We start from the raw sequence: 25,758 nt of genomic DNA, 5'->3' as shown, positions 1-25,758 counted from the left end.
GTGGGGGAGCAGCGTTTGGGGTTTTTTTTGCATCCCCTCAGTCCCTCTCCTGTTTTCCTGAAACTGTATATGCTTCTCTTCAGAATGCTAATACACATCTGCATATCTTAGAAATTTAGTGGCAAGAACTAAGCAGAGAGGTACATGAATACAAAAATCTCTGAGCTGGGCATAGTTTACAGTTGTCCACTGGAACTGCTCTGCACAGAGTCCTTGTTCTTGCCATTCTCTGGAGGCTCAATGCCTCTCTCCTGTCTTCTCAGTCTCTCTCTGTGTGGAGATACTTAGCTGAACAGTGAACAATTTTTGAAGAGCAGATGACACGGATGTTTGCTGTCATTTTCACATGCGTAGCTAAGTGTGGCCTGTTTGGTTGTTGTTTCCCCCTCCCCTTCAGCCTGAGAGCAATTCAAGCCTCGGCCAGAGCATTGTTCAAACCATCAGCTCAGACAGTGCACTCTGCACAGATTTGGGTAGTCTTTAACCTTCACCCTGACTATTCTGCCTCTCTCCCAGAGTGAGCAAGGTGATGTGTTCTGTGGTCACAAAGGGCAGCTAGTGTTGCTGATGTGTGGCTCAAACACCTAACAGGCTGCTTTGCTGGAATACTCCTGAGAAGAGATAGGCGATCACACAGAAGTGGTCCTTCCTACTGCTGGCCAGCATCCCAAGAAAAAGCCAGTACTGGCTCACGGGTAATGCACAGACATCAGGCCGTGCCATTACTTCTCCCTTCCGGATACGCTGGGACAGGCAAAGGACTTGGAGGGCTCTACAGATCTCATGGCAGCTCCAAAGTGTTTCTAGAAGCTCACAGGAGTGCCAAGCAATTTTCAGGCGAAGGCTTTTCTTTCAGCTTTATAAATACGCTTGCAGCCATCATCATACCAAATAAAAAAGTACCCTTAAACCCACTCCTGCTTAACACAGCTCCCATGCAGGAGTTGTCATTCTTTCCGTTTTTCTTCCTTTATGCACAAATAAGAGTATTGAGAGCAGGTTTGTACTTAACAAAGGGATAAACCCTGCTAATCTACCGGTCTGTCTGCTAGCATTGTGCTTATCGCAGCACTGCTCGTGGGCTGGGGCAGGCGGTTTTCGCGTGCACCACTGTGCAGTGACAGCCGTGCCGTGTCCTGCGACAGCGCGGGCAGGACCTGCCAGCCGGGGGGCGCGGTGACAGCTCAGGTCACAGGGCGCTGTGGTTGTGAGTGGGCTGCCCACGTCCCCCCGGCAACAGGGCACGCCACGCTGCGTGCAAACCGGAGCCCGTGTGGGCAGGTGGCCGTGGAGGGGGGAGAAGAGGCAGAGGCGACGCGGGCCAGCTCGACAGGCTGCGGCGGCAGGTCACCAGGTGGGGCACTGGCAGCCAAAACGTCCCCGGGCTGTGGCTGGCACAAAGGGCCCGAAGGCGAGGGGGGGTGGGTGGGAAGAGGAGCGGTCGGGAGGCGCACGGGCGGCAGCCGGCCGGGGTGCAACCGCGGGTAAGTGACGGGGACCCGAACGGAGCACAGCGCCCGAGCGCGGGGCGACACCGCGGGCAGGGGGCGGGCAGAAGCGGGGGGTGGCGGGGCCCCGCCCGAGGACGACAGCCCTAACGCAGGGGCGCGGCCAAAGCCGCCGGCTGTCCCCCGCGCACGGGTACCCGCCGAAGCCCGGCTCCCGCAGGCGCGGGCACGGTAACACGGGAGACCCGCAGCCGTAACGCGCTGCCGAACGGCCTCGCCCCTCCGCGACGGCCCCGCGGGGGTCCGGCGGGGGGGGGTGGGGGGGGGCAGCGCCCGAACCTCGTCCCGCCCGGCCCCGCGCCCGCTGCACCGGCCCCGCTCGGGGAGGCCGCGGCGCGCCCCCGCCGCCGCTTCTGGCCGCCGCACCGGGCCCGCGGCGCGCAGGGGGGTGCGAGCCCCGCCCGTCGCCTACTCCGCCGCGGGGCGCAGCGCCCCCTGCCGGGGGCACGGGCACGGCTCCCACGCGCGGCGCTCACGGGCCTGGCGCCGCCCCGGGGCGGGGGGGGAAGGGGGCTTCCCGGGGCGGCCGGGGGCTCCGGCGGATCCCGGGCGGGCAGAGCGGCCGCGCATCCTGCGCCGCGGCTGTGGGGCGTGACGGGTTCGTACCTGCTCTCCACATGGAGCGGACCCCCGCGGAGCACAGCCGCACCGCACCGCGCAGACCCGCCGCGGAGCAGACCCCCAGCCCGCTGCGCCCACCCACACATGCTGGCGGTCAGTCCGGTAAGGCGGGACAGCCCCGTCACTCAGGGTGGGTTTTATTTCTCAGCTCCTACTGGGGCTGGGTAACGGCGGCCGGCGGGAGGGGCAGTGACCGCACACCTGGTCACTCAAAGCAAGCAGTGCTGATCTCCGGCGGATGCACAGCAGTCTGTACCGTAAGGGAGCCTGCCACAGCTCCGGTCAGCTCATTCCTCTGATTTCTAAATAAATAAATAAATAAATAAATAAAAAAGAAGGTAATGTAGAGGTTGTTGGAGTGGTTGAATTATATCTGGCGTTGTTTCAAAGCTGTAGCTATTGCAAATGTTCTGCCATATTACTGGCACAGAACCAGTATCTCCCAATTCTGCTGAAAGACCTAAATTCTTAAAGTCGATCAAATCTAGTCTGTCTCTTGGGAGGCACTGACAGGACCTTCAAAACCCACTGGTTTTGAATAAATGTGTTTCTGGCCTTCCTTTATGAGGATGCTCCATTGCGAGAGTGGGAGATCTACAGAGTGGCTGCCAGGCATTTGGGCAGAGACCCCTGGGGCACTTGCCACATGGAAACAGTCCTTCTCTGCAGCCCCTCGGCTCACCTGTCCTTCAATGTCACGGCTTTTGGCTCGCAACTTGTTAACCTGGCATTCAGCAATATCAGCTCGTTCCTCAGCCTCTTCCAGCTTGTACTGGGTCTTGCGGCACTGTGAGAGGTTAGTGTTTGCCTGTTCCTCCTGGAAGTCATGCAGTGACATCAGTGACATGGACAAAAACTGGCGTCATCCCATTACCATTAACCAAACACCCTATGGCTGCACCACAATAACATCACCCACTAGTTAGCCTTGCAGCTACACCCCTGTGTTGCCAGCACCCTCTGCGTTTCTGTCTGGTACTATTAACAACATGAGCACTCAGCTGGGGACAGAGCAATTAGTCCTGATCAGAGCCAGGTTGGGAAAATTGGCTAGTGTAGCTCCAAAACTTTGACAACCTCAGGACAATTCCAGCTGTGCCTGCTCTGTTGTGAGCTGTTAAGTCTTTACCAGGTGAGGAATGTTCAAAGGCAGTGGCCATAGCTGCCCTATCACACTGAGTACTCAATTATTTTAATGAACTTGGGAGGCTGAACCTTTTGGAAATCTCCACCCAGGGCTCGCAAAGATTTAGAGACTCCCACACTCACAGCTTCCTCAGCCCGCTTCTTGTATGCTTTCACTTTTAATTGCAGCTTGTCTACCAGGTCCTGGAGCCGAAGAATATTTTTCTTATCCTCTTCAGACTGTGGGAAGTGAAAAATCAAGTTAGCCTTGGAAGAGGGCTTGAGGTGATGCATGTTAAGAGGGCAGAGGATTTGAAATACCTGGTAAGTGAGCTCCTTCAGCCTTCGTTCGTACTTGCGAGCACCTTTCAGCGACTCTATTCCTCTTTTCTGCTCGGCATCAAGCTCATTTTCTAACTCATTAATCTGAAACACAGTATCATGGTGAATGCAGCAACCTGCCAAGAGTGGCTGTTGGTACCACTGTAGGGTTCCGGGAACCAGGGTTCTGCAGACCAAGGCCACGGAAAAAGTGGCCATGCAGAAAGCGACCATGCAGGGCAAGCTTCCTGAGGCTAGAGTAGCTAAAAACTGCTTGCCATGCTGTATTACTGGGGACATGGTGTGTGAATCCATAGTTAGTTATAGAAGGAACTTAGCCGTGCTTACCTGGGGCATTTGTAACAAAATTGGACTTAAATCTCTCAGAGAAGTGGAAATTGAAACAGGAAAGGGAGGGCTCTGTCAACGTTCACCAGGTAAATGGGGAAAATCTGTTTAATTTGTAGTCTTGGAGCCCAGCTCATCCTCATGAATAGTCCTTAACAACCTCCCATAGCTCAACACCTCTTCTGGAGCGTGTGTAAGTCAAACCTGGACACCAGTGGGTTTATTTCTGTGGGGATATTTTCTGTCAAAGCCAAACTAACTCCCAGTCAGTTGTGCTGTATTTTGGAACAGCAGCAGTTGAGAAGCACAGAAAGGGGGCCAGGCGAGTGGTCTCTCTAGCCCAATGCTCTGCCTCTGGGACTGGCAGCAGCACGTACCATTTAGGGATAGCGTGGAAATCTGACTGCTGTCTACTCCCCTCATGCTTGTCCAGCTTCCTCAGTTATTAGGTTAGAGGTGTAAGGTGGCACATCTATGCCTGTTCCTTGCCAGCAGTGCAGGGTTTAACTACTCATCTCACCTGCTGGAGATACCTGGGGTTGTCCCTGTTGTAACCTTCCCAAAGGGTTCCAGCAACCAAGGGACCACTCGGGAACTTGACCTTATCCTACCATGGTGTTCACCATACCCTCGCCTCTAGTTTCTGGAGCTGCTTCTTTCCACCCTTCAGAGCCAGCTGCTCGGCTTCATCCAGTCGGAGCTGCAGGTCCTTCACTGTCTGTTCCAGATTCCTCTTCATCCTCTCCAGGTGGGCGCTGGTGTCCTGCTCCTTCTTCAGCTCTTCTGCCATCATGGCTGCCTGTTGCAGTGCACAGTTATGTTATGAATATGCCTCCCTGGCAGTTCTGCACTCTCCCTGGGAGCACTGCCCAGCTTCGCGCTGGTGTGTGGCTTTTTGCATTCTCAGTCAGTGCTCACGGCTGTGCCAAGAATCTGTCATATAAAGGGGGTCACTGTTTCTCAGTATTGGCATTTCTAGAGCTACTCTGCCTTGGAGAACAAGCAAGGTTGATGACAAGAAAAAAAAAAAATTAAGGCATGCAAATGACTCGATACCGAAGTTCCATTTTTTTTTAAGAGACAGTGGAAATTAGAGACACGCTGAAGTATCACCAGCTAACACTCTGCATCTCTGGGCTCCCAACTGATTTTGAATATCTGGCCATTTGCTGCCTAAATTTGCTGAAAAGTCAGACTCCCAAGCAGTTTTTGCTAATGAAATGACCCCAAGTATCTCGAACCACAATGTCAAGCTTGTGCCTGCTGAGGTGTCCAGGACCTGGATGGACAGCTGTCTCCAGTGTGACAGGGCAGAGGGGGACCCGCAGCACTGCCGCAGGCAGGTGGGCAGAAGAGTGCTTCAGGCCCAGGTATGCCTTGGCTTGATGCAATTTTCTGTTTCATTTTCATCTGCCTTTCAGAGGTATTCCTGAGGTTGGTCTCTTCTGATGCCGTGGAACTGTAGCCTTGTTTAAACTTTTAAAAAGAATTTCCATTCTTTTTATTTCTTACATGTGTGGAAGCATGTATGATTTTAGCCTTAATTTCAGCTTTTCTGTGCCATGTCTAAATGGGATTTGGTTTGGACTGCTCTTTTCCTGTTACAATTTTGTGGCCATCTCTTCTATCCTGTCTATTACATTTATCCTGGAAGCAAAAGGGAATGTGGGTATGAGGGAGGGGAGACAGGATGCCTCTTCAACACAGGCTGCTAGCAGAACATGAGTAGAGGACCTAGACTGAGGGGGTCTTCCATGGCAAGCAGTAGGGCAGAGGCTGCATGAGGCCCATGTGGGCGAGATTGTCTGTCACCAATATTTTCTGTTCCTGTGTTGAAGAATTCGTTCTCCTCCACCTGACTGCTGCCTTTCTAAAGTGCAAAAGTGACTGCAGTAGTATCATGTGGAAGAGAGGCAAGCAAGAGTACTCACGTCTGTGATCGCTTTCTTTGCTTTCTCCTCTGCATTTCTGGCTTCCTGAATGCTGTCTTCGACCTCGTTCTGTAAATGAGTAATGTCCACTTCCAGTCTCTTCTTGGTGTTGAGAAGGCTTGTGTACTGTGGGGACAGTCCAGAGATAGGTCATTCCCACCCCGTTTCATACCACTCCCGCATGCCTGTTGTACAGGAGATGCCAAATACCTGCGAGTGGAAGAGCTGTGCTCGCTCGCTGGCATCTGTCAGCTCCTGCTCAGAAACTTTACGGGCTCGCTCTGTCTGCTCCATAGCAGCTTGCATCTCCTCCACTTCTGTTGCCATCAGATTGTTCCTACGCTCTGCCAGGGCAAGCTGCTCCTTCAGGTCATCATTCTGTCTCAAAGCATCATCCAAATGGAGTTGGGAGTCCTTTGAAGGTGAAAGCACCAGGAGACTCAGAGGCAAGCAGAGTGAGTGGCAAAGACTTGTAGGACAGTAGCCCTCATGGCCCTTACCTTGAGTTGCCCTTGCACAGCTTTGAGGTGCTTCTGTGTCTCTGCCACCTGACAGTTGGCATGCCTCAGCTGTATTTCCATGTCATTCAGATCTCCCTCCATCTTCTTTTTTAGCCTCAATGCGTCATTTCTGCTTCTGATCTCAGCATCCAGTGTGGTCTGCATAGTCTCTAATACCCTCTGGTGATTCCTTTTCAGCTGTTGAATTTCCTCATCTTTCTCTGCGTTCCTTCTGTCAACATCTGACTTCACCTGGTTCAGCTCCAGCTGAACGCGTAAGATTTTTCCCTCTTCGTGCTCTAAAGAGCCCTGGCAGGGTTGAAATAACATCAGTGGATCTGTAGTGTCCATTAATGGGAAATACCCATGCAGAATTTTGGCACTTTGCAGCCAGTAACACAGGTATTGCGTGCCTTACTGTGGACCTTTAGAAAAGGCCTAGTACTGACTGCTGTTCCCCTACACAAGAGTCACTACACCTCAACTGGATATTAATCAGTAATTTAGGAATAAGACTCCTTAGGAAAATACCTCTGAAGCCAAAAGGCCTGGGCACTGAGTGCTCTGTTGATACTGCAGAGATAACAAAACATATGACAAAATGGGATGGTCAAGCCTCGGGCTCAGAAGCAGCTTGCCTTCTCTTGCACCTCCATGCTTAAGTCTGCTTAGGGGGTCTGCACGTAGTCCCACCACACTGTGGGCATGTTCTACTTCCATACAGCCTTTTCCCTTTGATACTCACATTATCTAGCTTCAGGTGCCTAGGAGTTTAAAGCCTGAGGCTGAGTCTTTACAAACAGCGGACAGAAATAAGCCCATCCAGAGAATGAAACAGTTGATGTAGCCTTGGCATCTCTTTTAAAATAGACCCTACAGAGATGCCTATTTCAGATAAAAATATTTTCCAATAAGAATGATGCTGCACTGGAGGAAGTTGTTGAGCAATACTGTGAAGTCTCCATCCTTGGAAGTTATAAAGACCAAGCAGACGAGGCTTTGAGCAACCTAATGTAATTTTGAAGTTAGCCCTCCATTGAGCAGGAGGTTGGACTAAAGACCTCCAGAGACCCTTTCCAGTCTAAGCTAATTCTGTGTCTCTGAGCTATGTCCTAGGTATACCGTGAGCGGCTCCGTGAAATGCTCTCAGACATTTTGTGGAGAATCAGATATGGTTATACAAAAGTAATAAAAGCTTTTTCCAGGGATGGTCAGGGCAGAGTGGGAACAAAAGGCAGAACCCAGACAAGAAGGAACTGAAGGAGCTGCAATTTGGCATGGACCGGGAAAAAACTAAATTTAAAGTTATGAAGTGCTGAGGGGCAGCCAAAGACAGTAAGGAAGACTGAGCAGTCATGGACTTGTGGGACCTGGTATGCAGCCTGCGTCAGCAAAGCACATCAGTGTACCAGCCACATCTCCACAATTCAGTTGATCCCCAGCAACCTCTTTGTGTTCATCAAAACACGTCCTGTGAACTGACTGCTCTTTGACTGTCTTACTGGCTCCCATTCATTGAAAGTGGAGGAACTGAAGAAATATAATCTTAATTGCCTTCAACATTCAGCTTTCTTTGAGCAGGAGGTCACACTGAGAAAACTTTTAAGTCTAGATTAGACTTGCTCTGAAAACATCCTTGATTAATTTTACTAGAAAACAAAACTTGTCTGAGTCCTGAAATACAAATGGCCTTTCTTCAGCCTTCTACAGGAGCTCATTCAAACAGGTGGTGTGAAATGATCTCTATTTTAGTCTGGACTGAGTAGTTTTTGCGTGATAGCACAGTAAGGAATGCCACATTGGTATGGGAGAGGAGCCCTCCTTATGCTATTTGATCTGCTTGTGCTCTCATACTGCACCTTTGTGATGGTGGCAGGACAAACAGGTGTATATAACCTCCAAATTTTCTCCATTCATGATCTCTCTAGAAACAAGCCCCCTTATTGAGGACACTTGCCTCTGCTTCTTCTAATGCTGCTTGAAGGTCACACTTTTCTTGCTCAATTTGCTTCTTTGCTTTCTCCAGTCCATGTTTAGCTTTTCCAGATTCAGCTATCTGTTCGGTCAGATCAGAAATTTCCTCTGCAACACAGAAAACACACACTCAGCTCATCTGAAATAAAGTTTTCAATGGCACCTGCAATTGCTGTTTGCCAATGGGAGTGATGGAAGAGTTAATGATGTAATGTGATGCAGTGAGGAGAAATAATAAGTCTTGTGTGCAGTCTTTATTTCTGGTTACCTCCTGCTTCCAGGTCAGTGTGCAATTTAAAAATGGGAGTGGCCAGCTGGAGTAAGCTCAGAAAAGAATGTTGACTTCCTCTGGATAGCGAAATTACATCTCCAGAGACAGTTCTGTTTGATTGTTCTCTTTATCCTCAAATACTTCCCAGGGATCATTCAGCTCACAAAAAAGAACAGGGTTGGGTTTCCTTTAGATGGTTAGTTTGTTTATTAAATGCCAATCTGTTGTGCCACAGCTGCATGGTCCTCCAATAATCAGGAGATAAGACAACAGCCCTCCAGATTTTTTTCTAATGACAGTGAGTGAGGTAATCTGGAAAAAATCGAGTATCTTTTTTCATCATAATTTCTGTCCATTCAGGTAACTTCATCGCTATTCATGAATGGGATTATGATGGTGTGAAGGAGGAGAATACCATGAGGAAGTAGGATGCTGTTAATGAACCATAGGCATGTGCTTACAGGTGACTTTGTGATCAGCTGAACAGGAAAGACAGACACCTAACCTGAGCGTTGTGGGGAAAATCCTAAGGAACAAAACCCTGGGGAGAGGCAGAGTTCTGGTATCCAAGGAATGTAGACACATCTTAGGACTCCTGGTGGATTCCAGCTGATAGAGATCTGAACTTACGCTGGAGGTTCTTGTTTTCCCATCTGACAGTCTCAGCCTGGTCAAGCATTTCTTCATAGGCATTCTTCATCCGGAAGATCTCAGTGCTGAGAGAGCGACACTCCTTCTGGGCAGCTTCCAAATCAGCCTGACTGTCCTGGTACTTCTGTTTCCATTCAGCCAGGACCTGGAGTGACAGGAGCAGAAGAATGACCTATTCTGCAGTACTCCTGTCTCTGCACATCTACAGGGCAAGAACCCAAGAGGCATGACATGTCTTGCAGTCTTTTGCTTTGGATTGTTCTCTGCCTGTGACAATCAATTCACCGTGATACGTACTCTGGCCGTTTTGGTGGAAGCTACTTCACTCACCCTCTTCAGCCAGCACTAGTGCATACCCCAGACTCTCAGGCAGGAGTTTGGGTTGACAACAGCCTGGACACGATGAGGCTGTGTGAACCTTTCTATTATTGCAGGAGCCAGTGCTCTGGCACTCAGCCCGCCAAGAAAGATCATGTTCTACAGATTGTCTCCTGAGTTTGACACAACAGCCCTGCAGGGTGTCTGTTGTAGCACATTCACCTAATTCGCTCACACAAGGCTGGGCCAAGGCACAGGGCTGTGCAACATCACTTGGCCAAACAGTGCTGATTATTTTAGATGTTATTAGAAGCAATGAGGGCTGGAACTGTGGAGAGGAGTCTGAGGCTCTGCCTAACCCACATACAAGGCCAGCAAATTAGCACCGGCTGAAAGTCTAGCTTGCATGTGAATACTTGCTGAGTCTGCTTGATCAAAGACTAGATATGGATCCTCTTATACTCCCTTGCAAAAACTTAATGCTTTTTAAAACTATCAGAAAGCTACTTCATTGTTTGCTGTGGTCATCTGGGGTTACTCACACTGTGACGTTATTACTATATGTCTCATTATGTGTTCTTTACCGCAGCTTTGCTTTGGATAAAATACAGTGTATCTTACTGTGAGTGCAGAACTTTCATAATTTCAGAATTTGGCCTGGCCTATCAAGTGTCTGATGTTTTTCACATTTGGCAGGCTCTCTGTATGAACCTTGTCGAAATTCTTCTGCTTTTTATCAAATGCCGCACAAGCTGCGTTCAACCTCTCCACATCAATCATGAGGTCATCCACTTCGCCCTGCAGCCTCTGCTTTGTCTTCTCCAGTGAAGCACACTTCGAGTTGACAGCCTCAGTCTGCTCCTCTGACTCCTGCAGGCGCTGAGCCAGCTTCTTTCTGCAGGATGAGACAATTGGTGCTGAGAGAAGGAGAAATCTGACATTCTTAGAAAACGAACAGGAAGGGAGTTTGGCATGGGAGAGATGGATGGAGAAAGCAAAGTAGAAAGCTGTGACGATGTGAACAGGGGGCACTGATGGGAGCCTGGGATGACACAGCATGCTGGAGGGATGCATAGGCTGGGAGAGTACTCACCCAAGGAGTAGACTATCGCGATGTGGAGAGGAGCTAGAAACACACTTTCAGCATTGGCAGTGTAAAGAATGTGACTTTTCAACTGCTATGATTAACTCCATAGTTAATGCACTGGAATTCTCCTTCCTGTAGACACTCCCAAGCCTCTACTCATTTTCCTCCTTCAAACCTCTACTCACTCCCCTTTTGACTCCTAACACATCAGAGCATGCTGCTCTGCATATTCCCACTACAAGCGTATTCTGGTTTCCTCTGGTTCATTCTTAAATTTTTACTAAAATACCCTTCTCGTTGCTCCAGACTATCCCGCTTCCCACGTACTTGGCCTCCTCCAGCTCCTCCGTGCGCTGAATAGCGTCCGTCTCGTATTTGGTTCTCCACTGGGCCACTTCGCTGTTGGCCTTGGACAGGGCGCGCTGCAGCTCCCCCTTGGCTTCCTGCTCCTCCTCGTATTGCTCCCGCAGCAGGTCACAGTCGTGGCGAGCAGACTGCAAGGCGTGGGCCAGCGCGTTCTTGGCCTTCGCAATTAAAATTATACAAATTGTCAAAATATTAATAATTTGTGACTGGACTTTGTTACTGTATTTTGATAAAACCTTCATGTCTTGCTGCCCATGTGCAACAGTTGCTAGAGTAACAGAAGGAACAAAGCGACCTGAGGGAGGCTGTGTTTCAGGCTTGATGCTGTTAAGTGAGGTCAGGCACTTGTCCATTTTTTTTCTGGGATGCTGCCTCTCAAACATACCTGCACCAAGAGCTTTTGGCAAAGACGCATGAAACCTAGCAACAGACAAGGCAGGAATTACATCTCAAGAAGCTTCTCTGTAAGCTTTTCAGGTAGAGTTTGGTATTTATCTGAAGGTGGAAGACACTCTCAACTGTTTTGTCATATCTAACCCTGGGTACACCTGCATTCCTGCTCTCTTTCCTTTTTTTTTGGCTGCTGTTTTCTTTGCCTCAGGGATTTCCTGTAGCAGCAAGCTATACAGAGCTATTTTCATTCACTTCTCTCATGTTTTTGAACTTCAGAAAGCATGATGGGAAGGACTTAAATTGTCTTCCTTATTTCACTTCTAAGATCTCGTCTCTGTGTTATGCTCTAAAACAAAATTCAGAAGTTTCACTGTTCTGATGTCTCCACCTTTCTCTGAGGAGAAATCTCATTTATTTTTTTAGCTCACTGGTTTATTTTTTGCTCCAAATTAAAGCAAATCACCTTATTTTCTTCCTCTACTTGCCTCTTCAGTTCTTCAGTCTGCTGAGTGAAAGCATGTTTGCCTCGAGTCAGCTGAGAAATCAAGGACTCCTTCTCCTCCAGTTGCCGAGAAAGTTCACCTAGCGAGAAAACATTTATTTATTTAGTTATTTTTAGGCAGAGATACGAGACATAAGATACAAATGAGAAGAGCTAGCCGTATGGAAAGTGATTACAAGATATAATGTGGTAAAATGAAGGGAGGATAGCAATTTCATTCACATTGGTCGGGAAAAGCTGCCAAAGAGAGGCATCGTGCTGGCATCAAAGGGAACAGGATGAACTGACCACAGACTCACACGTTCACTTTGACTGATAGTGCCTCTCTGGGTTTGGCTGTGTTTCCTTGGGTGGAATTTCTATGGACTGCCCCCAGGAGAGAATTCTATAGTGAGTTTTGTTCAGATCATCCAGTGATGGAAATGTTACAAAATACACTGGCATTCAAACAGCGTATTTAAGTACTTGGCACAGGACTATTACGTTTCATCTAGGGGACGCACCATTCTCAGTCTGTAGACGTGTTTTCTGTGTGTTCAGATCGTTAATTAATCTCATGTGTTCATCATCTTTGGTTCTGACTTCGCTGAACTGGTCTTCAAGAGCTCGGCACATCTTTTCCAGGTTGCTCTGTTAAGAAATAGAAAGCATATATCCTTCAGCTCATCTAATTGTTCAGAAGAACAATGGTAGTGATGAGAAATGTTTTTTCCTGTGCAGGAACCTTGGCTTTGGAGACAGACTCCATGTTACTGGCCAAGTCGTCAATCTCCATCTTGAGCTCACTCTTCTCCTTCTCCAGCTTCTGCTTCACTCGCTGCAGGTTGTCGATCTGCTCCCCAAGCTCAGCGGTGCTGTCCGCGTGCTTCTTGCGCAGGGCCGCAGCCGTGGCTTCGTGCTGCAGCGTGGCCTCCTCCAGGTCGCGACGCATCTTCTGAAATTCTGCCTCGCGCTTCTTGTTCATCTCAATCTGAGCGGCGGTAGCCCCTCCGGCTTCTTCCAGGCGCTCGCTGATCTCCTCTAGCTCCCTCGACAGGTCAGCTCGCTGCTTCTCAGTCTTTGCACGGATTGCACGTTCAGCCTCAATTTCTTCCTCCAATTCCTCTATTCGAGCCTGTGAAAATTAATTGGTTAAATGTGGACTTCTGGATAGACAGATTGAAAATTACCAGTAAGGAATAAAGAGCAAACATTCACAGATGTTTATATCAGCATAGAGAGTGAAGCACCACTAGAAATTTCATTGAATTGTGTCCCAGGACATGCAATATTTGGTTTTGGAACAACAGTGAATGTAAAATCTGGTATTTCATTTGTTATAGCTCAGAATGGATTTGTTAGGTTATGAAGGATCTAGGGCTGCACTTCTCTGAAGAAATAGGGGATGCGTCACTGGAAAATGTAAAAAAGTGTGAGTTTCTTAGAAATTTCCCAAAACTCAGGCCAAAAACAAGGCAGTGTCCTCTCTCCATCAGCAAACAAGGTGGAAGGAACCTTGAGGTGAGCAGCCGTGGGTTAATAGCACTGAAGAGAAGTGTCTTCCTGGCTCTGCATTTAGGAAGTGATCTCTGTCCTGATCATGACAGATTATGAAACTTTTTGTTGTTTTCTTAAAAAATTAATTCTTAGTGGCTTTGCTTCTGTTACAACTCAGTGTCTAATCCATTTTCCAAGCCTGCCACAAGCTTCACTTGAGAAGCCTTTTACATAGCTATATATGATTAGATACCAGAGTTTCTTTAAAAGTGCCCTGAGATGCAAACAGCACCCAGAGTCCATGTTAATTGCTTTATTCATGGGTAGGGAAATACTTGCATAGAACAGTAAGAATAAATATCAACTAGTTCTAAGAAACTTGTGCTCAGCTACTAAACCCACAAATAACTCTTAGACTTTACCTGAAGCTCCTTAATTTTCTTTTGCAGCTGAGAACTTTGAGCCTGCTCATCTTCGATTTTACTTTGCAACTGGCTAATTTCAAAATCCTTTCTGTTGAAGAACAAGAATGAAAATTCAATGCGGTTAAGATCTGAATTTTAGAATTCATAGCATAAAAAGTCAGTGCAATACTTTTTTAGCCTGTCATCCATCTGTTGCTTGTCATTTTCCAGATCCATTATGGAATCCTGAGCTATTTTCAGATCTCCCTCCAGTTTTTTCTTTGCTCTCTCAAGGTCCATTCGTAGTTTCTTCTCTTGTTCTAGAGATCCTTCAAACTAAACCACATAAAACATACTTTGAAACACAGAAATTATACTTTGAAAATAACTATACCTGATTTAAAAATCTAACTAGAGTTTAAAATTGATGAATAGAGAAAACTATCAACCCTGTATATATTTCTCATCTCCACCTGTGCTACACTCTTGCTGCAAGATCAGAGCTGCCATTATAATTTGGTTGCAGATATTAAGCTGTCTTCAGCTTGGCTGTATGCAGTTGAAATACAAGTTCTTGAAAAATACAGAAATCAGAATTTTTCCGTGGCTGCAGTTCCTAGCATACAGACTGCTAAATATGTTCATAACTTCCTGAAATACATCCACACTGTACAACAAATAACTCTGCAGCAAACTTCAGACGGCCACAGGTACACTACTCCAACTAATTGGTTAAAACAGGGTTCAAGAAGCTACAACGCTGCAATACTCAGTGATGAACATATTTTAAATAGACAGGGAAGATGAAAGATGTACTAGATTACACAATAATCTGTCAACTGGCAATGATTTATTAGCCAAAATTATTAGAGATGGTTTGGCTTCTTTAGGTGTTGCTTATACTCCCAACTGTAGGTTTCTAGTCTCTTCTCATCTGTCAGAATATCCACCTATACAACCAAAAAATGTTTCCTTACATCATCTACTTGCTGCTCCAGTTTGGTCTTGGTTTTGGTGAGTGTGCTGACTTTGTCTTCCTCAACTTGCAAGTCATCCAGTGTCTGCTGGTGGGCTTCCTGGAGGGCCTTTTTCTCCTTAGTGAGTTTAGAAATATTTTCATCCAGAGCTGCCATCTCTTCAGTAAGATTCTTAACCTGTTAGACAGCCAGCATCCATACTGTGAGAGGGTGCCTTGAGAAATGACAGACTGAGAACACAGTGAGTGCACCCTTGCAAAATCTTGCTTGGATGTAGTCAAAGTGCTCTCCACAGGAGGTCTACGTCATTCATGAGTAGCGTAGCAACAAGTGTCATGCCTGACATTCACACCTTTCTGGTCCTGCAACGGCAGGAATTCTTGCTTTGGTTGTTTTTGACTACCAGCCCTATCCTGCTGAACTGTACAGTGGAACAGGTGCTGTATCTTCACTTGCCTCTACAAGCTTTTCCCACGAGGATTTACAAAAGGCCTCTGAGTTGCTCTTGCTGAAAAAAAATGTATTTCCTATGTGTGAAATACTTGCTAGGCAAACAACTGTAACTTCTCAGCAAGTGAGGTTCTTTAAAAAAGGTATCAAGTGCTAAGCCTAGCCAAAGATATGTTAAGTTTTCCGTAAAAGTGAAGGGAACATGATGACGTGACAAAAAACCTCATGCCCTTGGAACAGATGATCGTGAATTTAGGGCTGGAGCTTCTAACTGGGTTGTTGGGCATGCCAGCTCTGCTAGCTTTGTCTTGGATGCTTATTCTGTGTACTTCAATGAGCATGGCACACCAGCAGCCTTATCTCAAACACATCAGGCGCTGTGCATTAGCCTGCCTGACCCTTGCTTCCTGTATGTCCCCTTTGGATGGGGAAGCCTGACAGGAGTGATCAGGAAAGCCTACTCTGCTGAGTGCTTGAGCTATACAGCCCTGATCCCTCATCCTAATACCCAACACCAGATAGATTTCCTCTAAGAATTAGTATGGAGATGTCCAACATATCTGTAATTGCAAGCTTAGGATGTGGTATTGCTCTCAGTGATGGCACTGAAGGGAATCTCAGGGGTGTTATATCCTTGCTAGCATTGTTTCCACAGCAGGACTGAACACTGTCACCACAGACATGGACTTTTGAATTCTAACACAGATATATCTCAATTATGTCTCTTCAAATTGATTGTTGAGATGTACATGAAGAAATTTGTACTTTTACTGGAAGATAAATGAGTTTAATGACCATCTGATATAGACCTTCCTTGCTACATTGACAGTGTGAACCTTAGGAATCAGGAAGAACTCTTACTTAATTGTCAAGTCAGTGAAAGGAAAGGATGTCCATCCTAGCTGAGACATGGGCTTTTTAAATACAAGAGAATTGCAAGAAAACATTTGACATCTGCAAAATCAGTTCTCCTCAATGCGTGTGAGAAAGGACCAGCATAGTCATTCTGTGCTGTGCTACTCACAAGCATGCTAGTCCTCAGTTATACACAGGAGACACAAATATACTGGTTCCTTATGACTGCAAATAGCCAAAACTGGAAATTGTCTATCAAGCACCATAATGACCTCTTAATTCTTCCTCAAATGTGACAGAAAATATGTTTTTCCTGAGAAGTTATGATTTTAACAATTTTTTTTCTGTCGTTAAGTGACAATACCTCTCTCCTATTATGCCTTGGGCACATGTCACTTCCATTCAGAGCACTTAGGAGTGACTGCAACTTTCCACAAAACTGACAACTGTCTAGGAAAGAATAATTCCCCGATTCCTCTGTCACCTTATTCTCTGTTGCATGCTTCTCCTTTTCCACTTTGGCCAGAGTCAGTTCAAGATCATCAATATCTTTCTTCAGCTCAGAGCACTCGTCTTCAAGTTTCCTCTTCTTCGCTACCAGTTCAGCATTTGTCTCCTCTTCATCCTCTATTCTTTCACTCAGTATTTTTATTTTAGCTTCCAGCTGGATTTTACTTTTGATGAGTCCTTCACATCTCTCTTCAGCATCAGCTAGATTTTCGCTCTCCTGTCAGAACATATTGAAGGCATGTTATATTTATCATAAGACTGGCAAAAGGCAATATATGTTGTTCAAGTGCCATCTCCAGGAAACTGATTACACAAGTCAGAGCAGAATTTTCTATGCAAATCGCTGGAATGCACACAATTTGATCGTGAGGGAATTGTCCTGTTCAGTCATGGCTAGGAAAGTGGGCCATAATCCCATGGCAGAGACCCTTCCTTCCAGCTGGTCAGATGGATTTGCTGCAATACTGTGCAACTGACTCACAGGGCTCAGTCATAACAAGGAGCCTGCAAGGAATTAGTGAGATAAATAGGTGAGTAGCACGCTGGCTTTCCTGGAAGCATGATCTTAGCTGTGGCTTTGTGAAACATAGCATTTCTAAGTTGTCTTTCATAGTGTTGAATGATTTTATCTTTAATAAGCTGCTCTAGCTCTAATGACACAGGTTGGTCTGTCTCTCCAGAAACTTCTGCTTTATTCACATGAGGCTAACCTTGCTCCCACCATTCTCTAACCTCTCTCAGCCAAGAGCTTGACCTGAATTGCAGCCTGCAACTTTTACTATGGCTAACATTTTGAGACACATGATCGACAGACAAAATTTTGTCTAAATTAACGCTACAACGATGTATTTTAAGTAGAATACTGGAAAAGGTATCTGTTGCCTCCCAGAAGTTACGGCTGAAAGCCATCACTGCAATAACAGAAGATGGTATGTTTAATTCTCTCTCAGATTCTGACTGAAATCTGTAGCACTGAAAATCATGGCTAGTGAGCGTGCAACTTCTGATGACTAACTTGGAGAAGGTGGTGCTTGTAGAATCTTTCAGGAAGGGTTGATAGAAATTCCCTCAGGAAAAAGGGACTTAGAAGACAGGAAGTATTTTTCCAATACTAAAATGGTGAGGAACTGGGAATTGAGAGTCAGACAATACATTTGAGGGCAGCGATCGTATCTTAGGACTTCTTTTATGTTCTAAAATCTGAAATCTGAGTGCTTTGTAAGGCATCCTAATCTGGAAGTTAGTCTAGTTAAATCTGGGCTTCTTGGGTTTTTTTGGCTTACCATCTGTGCAGGGGTTAAAGTGAAGCCCCGGATGCTTGTAAACTAGGTGGGTTCTGGAGGACAGTGTGTTAAGTACCAAGAAGGGTACAAAGAAACTCAGAAAACGGGGTGAGGTTAAGTTGAAGTTCTGAAGAAGGATTCAGATAACTAATCTGATCTTCTGCATGCACAGCTACAGCCTTGGTGCTTGAAACAATACTTGTCAGAACCCAACTGGTTTGAAAGCACATGGAAACAAGTGACAGGTCCACTTGCACCAGACCACCCTTGGCCATGTAGTATCTTATTAACTTTGAAAACCAATGTATACCTGTCCTGTGCAATTTCAGTTTCTGCTCAGCGATATTCCAGAGAAAAGCATCAGTTTTTGTTCCATGGTTTCAGTCCTGTCTCTGACAGGAAAGCACCTCTGTGCTGGCTTCATGTTATAGTGGTCAGCAGAGGTGGCAACAGCCTGTATTTCATTAAGAATCAGATACCATTATTAATTAGGAGCACATTGAATGTACTGTGGAACATCTGATTCTTTCACTGATGGTTGCTTAATAGCCAAGTGGGTTTATGTGGGAGCCCAGTCAAAATTTTCTGTATTTCTTCTGGTGGTAAAGTTTTATACGTGCTCTGTACTCACTTCACTTAGGTGTATATGACAAGACCAGATACAAAGCAGTGGAGAATCTGGCCCCGTTACATGTCTGTTTATGAAGAACAATGGAAAAGACAAGGGAAAGAGCAGCAGGATAAGAAGAAGTGGGGTGAACGTAGAGGTGGAGGTTACTCACAGATTGAACCTGAAGCTGCAGGTCATTTTTCTCTTGCAACAGGGTTACCATTTTCTCTTCCAGCTCTTTCCTTTTTGCCTCAGACTTTGCGAGCTCTTCCTTGGTTTTCTCAAACTCTTCCTTCATGTTGGCCATCTCCTTCTCAGACTCTGCACTCTTCAGCAAGGGCTTCATCTTGAAATACAGCTTCATCCAGGGCCAGTGCTTCACGTTCATGAATGCGCGAATATTGTATTGGATGATATAAATGGATTCTCTGAAAACACATGAAAACACAGCTTATGAGGCTGGTGAGACTTGGGTTGGAAACAGACTCATTATTGGCCATACAGCATCAGCATTTTCTTTAAGGAACTCTTGCATGAGACTTTTTTTTTCTTTTCCTTATTTCCCTTGCTTGTATTAAAGAGTCATTTCTAGGCCCTTAACTGCAGAATGGCTGGTTCAGTAGCACGAACAATAACTATCCCTGGATATAAGAGGCAGAAATACTCAAAACCAGACAGATTTCTCTGGCAAGTTGCCTGGGAATTTCTGAGATCTTCTTTAATCTCAAAGAAAGGACAAGCACTCAGGTGAAATACCAGAGTGAAAACTGACATCCCTGAAGTACTGCTGTTGAGATTACAAATCTGGGATTTACTGTCTTTTATGGAAACAGCAGCTTGTTGCTTTTTGGGTCACTCAAACTAGGAAATGCCATATTAGAAATTGTCAGACAGAAACAGAAAAACTTAAAAAAAAAAAAAAATTGAACCCAAAACTTTTTATGGTATTGAATGCAAGAGGATGTTGTTGATGTGCTCAAGGGGAGATCAGACAATTCCTTGAAGAGAAATTCAGTAAGTTACTGAATTCTTAGAAACTATGCCTGGCTCAGGACCCCCCCTGAGCTAAATATATACTGCGGAGTATTACAAATACAAGCAGCTGGTTGGCAGAGCATCCTATACATTTATGCAACCCTTGCTCCTCCTAAAGTTTTCACTTGTCAACAACATTTGAGAAAGTTTGCTTGGCTTGCCTAGTGCTGCCACTCCTACACTCTAAATCTTACATGATTCATCTCAAAGGGAGACAACTGAAATGGGAGGGGTATCTGGAATGGTTGAAAGTATGGAGTACCTTCTCTGTACAAGCTAGAATTGTTCATCTTGGGTGATGGAGCCATGAAAGAAAATTAAAGAGAACAGAAAGTAATTATACGCCATTCCTTACAAAACCAGTGTGATACAATGAAATTCTCGTACAACGTGTCCAAAACAGACAAACCTTAGCACTTGTTCAGTTGGCTGTTTCTGCCATGGGGTTCTTTACAGGTTGAAAATGGCAATTGCATTCCTGAAGAAAAGATTCACTATTAAATAATAAATATCATGGCCCAGCTGTATAGTCTGGTTGCTAAATGCCCATTGCCAGAATTTGGGAGGCTATAACAAGGAAACTATTAGTTTGTGCTTGCTCTGTTTCCCCTAGCCTTTCTAAGGGTCTTTCCTGAGGACAGCTTTTTGCCTGAGACAGTATACTGCACTGCTGGACTTCTGGTCCTACACTGTATGATTGTTAGTATTTTCTTTTATTACCTTCTTTCATTCATCTTCTTAAACTCTTTTCTCATGAGGTACCCTCTGCACATAGCTTGTGTATGAGTGATGAGGCTAACAAGCTTCTCATCTCTCATCTCTTCTAGGAGTCCCAGGAGACCTGCCTTGAAGAACACCTAGAACATAAAAGATGGTCAAATAGTTTGAGGCTGAGGCAGATACGCAACCATTGGCAGCTGATGCAGGGTAGTATAAGGCAGTTTTGGAAAAATGCCTGCAGAATAAAGGTTCATCAGCTAGAGAAATGTTATGTCAGTATTAATATCCTCAGTGTTCCTGTGATTCATGACAAGTCACTCTATGTATGATCTAATTACATTATTGCAATGTTATTTGATGCCTGCTCCAGTGTAGGTTGTGGAAGATCAAGCTCATCAGTAGTTATTAAAACAAAGGCTTTACTTTCAACTTATCCTACTCTGTCTCTCGCTGGACTCTACCCATTTGTCAGGCTCCAGGTTTGCTCTGTAAATTGAGTTAGAGGTGGCTTGAGGAGCATACCTGATGATGTCTGTTCAGTACTGTAGGCAATTGGGTTTTTGTCCAAGGACAGTACTACCTTGCTTGTGTGGAAGATAAACTTACATGTGTGTCTAAATCCCCTGGAAAGCCTGACTGTCCAAACTTGTCTGAGCTTGTCTAACATGCACAGATATAAATGAGTTCAGCTGGCAGGAGAAAACTAGTTCTAGTTGCAGCCACGCTGGGGCATTCTGGTAGTGCGGTGTTGCAAGGGCTGACAATGCCACCCCTCGCACATACCCCACAACCAGACAAGTTTTCTGTACTCTTTCTTGCTACTGGTGTACTTTGTTTCTAATTCTCATGAAGGCTGATTTCATATGCAAGAAGTACTTTCAACAAACAATTTTTTTTGCCATTAATTATATGCACTTTTCCACAAGGGCTTTACCTTGGTGTGGCCAAATCTGTATTGGTTGTGGTCAACATCAATGGAGGAAAGAAGCTTTTCTGAAGCCTTTTTGCTGTCAATGAACTGGCCTTCTGGAATGGCTGAGGCATTGAGAATCTTGTACCTGTGGTGAGACAGGTTGCAAGGACTGGTTGCAAACAGGGTGAGGAAAATAGGATTCATCATATAGGATAAAGTATACAGAAGCTGAGCTATCTGAAATCTAGATGAATATGCCATCTGAAATCTAGATGGTCTTGGCTGAACAGAACGTGATGACAAGGGGATGTGTCTACCCTTCAGAGGAATCTGTTGGCTGCGTAACAACATACTTTGTTGTTACATACAAAATTAATGTGCATACTTAAGAGTGTTTGCAGGTCCAGGAATTAGGAAGAACATAGTGAGGACATGTCAACCTCTTCTCATCTTGCTTCATTGATCAGAGGAATGCTACTCATATTAAAGTTGAAGGTGAATTAAAACTAGTAATAAAAATCAGCTGTTCCAGAGGGAGTACAGATCTTGCACAGCTCACAGTCTCTATGAGTTGTACCACTGAACCCTTGAATTTGGACTAAAAAGGGCATGGTATTATTCTGTAAATGCTAACAGCAGCCTTAGCATTTTGCAAGGTAACTTAATGATTAGGGTAATCCTGTGTCATGAATAGGACCGCTCTAAGTCTTCTAAAGGGGTTTCTTCAGATACATCAATGAGGATATGGGACTGTACACTGGAACACTTCCTATTCACAAATCTACTTTGAAGAAGAATATGTAAAATCAAGACAGTGATAATGGTGCAGTGAATTTATTATCTGTTTTAGGCTTCTATTGTAGTTTCTCCTGAACTTGAGCACATTTCCTTTCATCTATAAAGCACTTTGTGGTTCTGGATCATGACTATGATAGATGGATTCCTTCACCTGTCACATCAAATCATAATTTGACAATTGAGACCAGCTAATGCCTTACTGAACATTAGGTTGCAGGGCATTTTCAGAGAGGTCCTGGTCACACCAGTTTAGCATGAAAGATGCTACTGTTGCATTTAATTATAACAGCAGTCAGTTCTGATTCAGCATTTTACAGCAGCTAGGCTCACGTGAACCAGTTTAATTGTCTCCATTTTAAAGGTGAGGAAAACAAGGCACAGGTTGCAGGCCACTGACATAGCACTGCAAAGCTTTGGATTTTTGAATGCTTAGTCAGTGCACTGTAAGGAAGCTGTGCTGACATGTATTATTTTTTTAATCTGTACTCTGGGAGACTTACCAAGAGCTGTCTACCATGCCACTGAATTCATTACACTACAAGCATTTTGTATCTCTGAATCATCAGGCATTGACTGCAGCTGTAGAAATGATACTGTTTTTGATGAATCAAGAAATGCCCGGTCTGATCATAGAGGAAAAGACTGGAATGACCTAGGACAGCATTAATGACTTGGTTCCCTCAAACACCGCTAATCTAGTCTGATTCAGAGGGTGTCTCTCCATGTTACCAGACTTGTCACCTGAGTTGTGGGTTTACTGAGGCTTTTTCTTAACAGACAGTAATGACTGAGGACCTACCGTTGCTTAAAGTCTGCATAAAGGATTCTGCTTGGAAACCCCTTCCTGCAAATTCGGATGCCTTCTAGAACCCCATTGCACCGCAGCTGATGCATCACCAGGTAATGGTCCATTTCACCTTAAACAAAATACATCCATCATGACTCTCCTTTTCTTCCAAAGAATCTCCATATATATTAGCATTCCAGAATGACCTCCCTCTTTTTTGATAAAATTCAACCAGTTCTTGATTAAAGATGCAGGAAGTAAAGATGGAACATGTCTCCAATTTGTGCAAGCTGCAGAGAGCTGCTTCAGTGAGCTGAGCTTTACTAAGAGTGCTAGGGCTGGCAGTTTGTGAATTGCCAATGGCCAAAAGGCATAAGGCCACATCACTCAAAAATTGCAGGAGAATGCTTTAGGAAACCAGCTGAAAAATCAACAGCATCAACATTCTCATGGGATGTAGGCAGAGGTGGCGTGAGGTAGAGCGTAGTACCATCTAGACAATCAGCTCTTCACTTTAGGTAAGATTTGTCCTTGAATGCTGTATTGACTACACTCAAACGGGATTACATTTGGTAGCTAGATAGAGTCCAACACAGGAGTGGATAAGCACGTTGCTTAAATCTCTCAGTTTGCCTGTAGAGGACAGTTGATTAAACTTGGAAGAATTATCTTTCTTCTCCTAAAACATCTATTTGAGATATTAATCAAATGTATTTCTAAGTCTTATTCCCAAGTATTACAAACAAAGTACAACTGGCAGAATAAGCTCCTCTTGGAATCACTTTGTCATGCAGAAATTCCATCAGCTGCTAGAGACATTAAGCAGTATGGAATGGTCCGTACCCTTTATCTTTTCAGTGTAATCAACAAAGCCGTACCCAAAAAGGTTGTTAGAAAAGTCTAGCATAAGCACCCTAAAACCAGCTAAAAATCAGATGTCCAGTTTCTCTTCTGTCACTTCACCACCCTTAATTTTACTCACACAGTACTGCTTTTCTTTTTCTTAAAAAGCAAAACTCAAGATTCCTGCTGAGTCACCTCTGTCAAAAGAAGCAACTGAACGTTAAAGTGACATCTATATCTGGCAAAATTGTTCATTCAAATATACTTTCATAATTTAGTAGGTTTCCTTAATTTCCCCTTACACCTTGTTGACTGTCAAGACCCCAGTGGGATTCCTCTTTCTTCACCTTAGGATACAAAGTGTGGAGATTTACATTTAGGGTCCATTTATAATCAGTGCAGTGAAACAGTTTCTTCTAGGATGTGATTAATCTCATCCTAAGATATATGTATAAAAAGGGCCAGATGAGTCATACGTTAAAATGTCAGCTTCTCTCCACTGAATATAAAAGTTTAGATGGATAGCTGAAATGTGAATGCCGTATATATGTGTGTTGCTTAAATCCTGCTTGTGGTGTTCAGTGTTACACAGAGAGACATAAAAAGAAAGGCAAGAAACATTCTGAAATTGGCCTTTTGTTTCCTGAGCAGATTAAACAGATGCTAAGCTCCTGTTTTCTGGTACTCCTGTTGCATCTACTACATTCTTCCAGTATCTACCTTGGTATTCTACCAGTATCAGATCCCATAGTTACTAGACTCCTAAAACCCACACAGGCAAGTCTCTCCCCAAGTACTTTAATGGCCACAGGAAAATACTCCCAAACTTGACTGTGTCTGGGGAAAAGGAGGCTCAGGGGGGACCTGATTGCTCCCTACAGCTGCCTGACAGGGGCTGTAGGCAGGCGGGGGTTGGTCTCTGCGCCCAGGTAACAAGTGACAGGACAAGATGAAACGGACTCAAGTTGCATCAGGGGAGGTTTAGATTGGCTAGTAGGAAACATTTCTTCAGTGGAAGGGTGGTCAAGCACTGGAACAGGTTGCCCAGGGAGGTGGTGGGGTCACCATACCTGGAAGTGTTTAAAAATTTTGTAGATGCGATGCTTAGGGACATGGTTTAGTGGTGGACTTGGCAGTGCCTGGTTAACAGTTAGACTTGATGATCTTAAAGGTCTTTTCCAACCTAAATGATTCTATGATTCTAAGATTTCAGAGACAAAACTCTGAGAGAGTTTAATATTTAATTAAATAAAGTACCTTTATATCAAAATGCTTTCCAAGTGCTAGCAGCACCCAGAAGCTTGTGCATGGAATTCTACAAATGCTATATGATTTGTTTGAAAGTCCTCCAGCTCAGTGAATCAGATCCTAACACTGAGTAGTTAGAAATTGGTAAGTGGTCTTGGGCTGAACCCAATAGTTCTGAATGACAGAGTGGTCCTTGAAACTACACATTTATTATAAGGATTTGATAATGCTGTTACCCACAACAGCTGTAATGAAACTTTCATCCTTATCATCTTCAGCTCTGTACACACATTAAGCAATGATGGGTAAGTGCTGTGGGCCATGTAATGCTCAAAATGTTACAGTCATGATAAACAATACAAGAAGATTTACTTGGGCACTGTCCTGCAGGCCAGCCCTGATATGAGGTTCACGTGCAAAGGGAGCTGTTCTGGAAGAAGTTGGTGTGGAAGATAAGCAGGGGAATCCCGGTCAGTCCCTTGTCTTCAGAGTGTAATGACAGACTTACCAGGTGTCTTGGTCTCATTAGGAATCAGGCAACGCACAAAGTGAGGATGGGTACTTCTCAGGTTAGTCATCAACTTGTTCAGATTTTCCTGTGATAGAACAAAATACGGGTTTGAACTTCTAGCTACAAAGCTTTTGCATTCTTATTTAAATGTCAAAGCATTATAGAACAGTTTGGATTGGAAGGGGCCTTCAAGGATCATGGAGTTCAACACCGCTGCCATGGGCTGGGACATCTTTCATTAGATCAGGATGTTCCAAGCCCCATCCAACCTGACTTTGAACACTGCCAATGATGGAGGATCCACATCTTCTCTGGGCAACCTGTTCTAGTGTCTCACCACCATCATCATAAAAAAAAAAATATTACTTATGCCTAATCTGAATAGTTTTAAGCCATTGCCTCTTGTCCTGTCACTACAGGCC

At 45.0% G+C, this 25,758-nt stretch overlaps 1 protein-coding gene across 1 annotated transcript in view; it reads right to left on the bottom strand.

Annotated features, from left to right (window-relative positions):
• Nucleotides 1-237: 237 nt before the first annotated feature.
• LOC101921189 (myosin-13) overlaps nt 238-25,758 on the bottom strand; it is a 33,936-nt gene continuing 8,415 nt past the window's right edge. Inside the window, exons 16-39 of the mRNA XM_055795117.1 lie at nt 25,334-25,421; nt 22,747-22,864; nt 21,171-21,294; nt 20,237-20,373; nt 18,654-18,909; nt 16,563-16,805; nt 14,774-14,950; nt 13,987-14,132; nt 13,815-13,905; nt 12,641-13,030; nt 12,420-12,546; nt 11,878-11,996; nt 10,983-11,179; nt 10,280-10,463; nt 9,230-9,395; nt 8,312-8,436; nt 6,355-6,663; nt 6,065-6,268; nt 5,855-5,980; nt 4,552-4,722; nt 3,576-3,680; nt 3,399-3,494; nt 2,812-2,946; nt 238-270 (exon numbers count right to left, since the gene is read on the bottom strand). Of these exons, the coding sequence (XP_055651092.1) occupies nt 238-270; nt 2,812-2,946; nt 3,399-3,494; nt 3,576-3,680; nt 4,552-4,722; nt 5,855-5,980; nt 6,065-6,268; nt 6,355-6,663; nt 8,312-8,436; nt 9,230-9,395; nt 10,280-10,463; nt 10,983-11,179; nt 11,878-11,996; nt 12,420-12,546; nt 12,641-13,030; nt 13,815-13,905; nt 13,987-14,132; nt 14,774-14,950; nt 16,563-16,805; nt 18,654-18,909; nt 20,237-20,373; nt 21,171-21,294; nt 22,747-22,864; nt 25,334-25,421 (3,867 nt within the window). The remainder of the gene's footprint in view (nt 271-2,811; nt 2,947-3,398; nt 3,495-3,575; nt 3,681-4,551; nt 4,723-5,854; nt 5,981-6,064; nt 6,269-6,354; nt 6,664-8,311; nt 8,437-9,229; nt 9,396-10,279; nt 10,464-10,982; nt 11,180-11,877; nt 11,997-12,419; nt 12,547-12,640; nt 13,031-13,814; nt 13,906-13,986; nt 14,133-14,773; nt 14,951-16,562; nt 16,806-18,653; nt 18,910-20,236; nt 20,374-21,170; nt 21,295-22,746; nt 22,865-25,333; nt 25,422-25,758) is intronic.

This window comes from Falco peregrinus, chromosome 2, assembly GCF_023634155.1.
Source record: "Falco peregrinus isolate bFalPer1 chromosome 2, bFalPer1.pri, whole genome shotgun sequence".
Lineage (NCBI taxonomy): Eukaryota > Metazoa > Chordata > Aves > Falconiformes > Falconidae > Falco > Falco peregrinus.
This window is presented reverse-complemented; position numbering and strand designations above follow the sequence as displayed.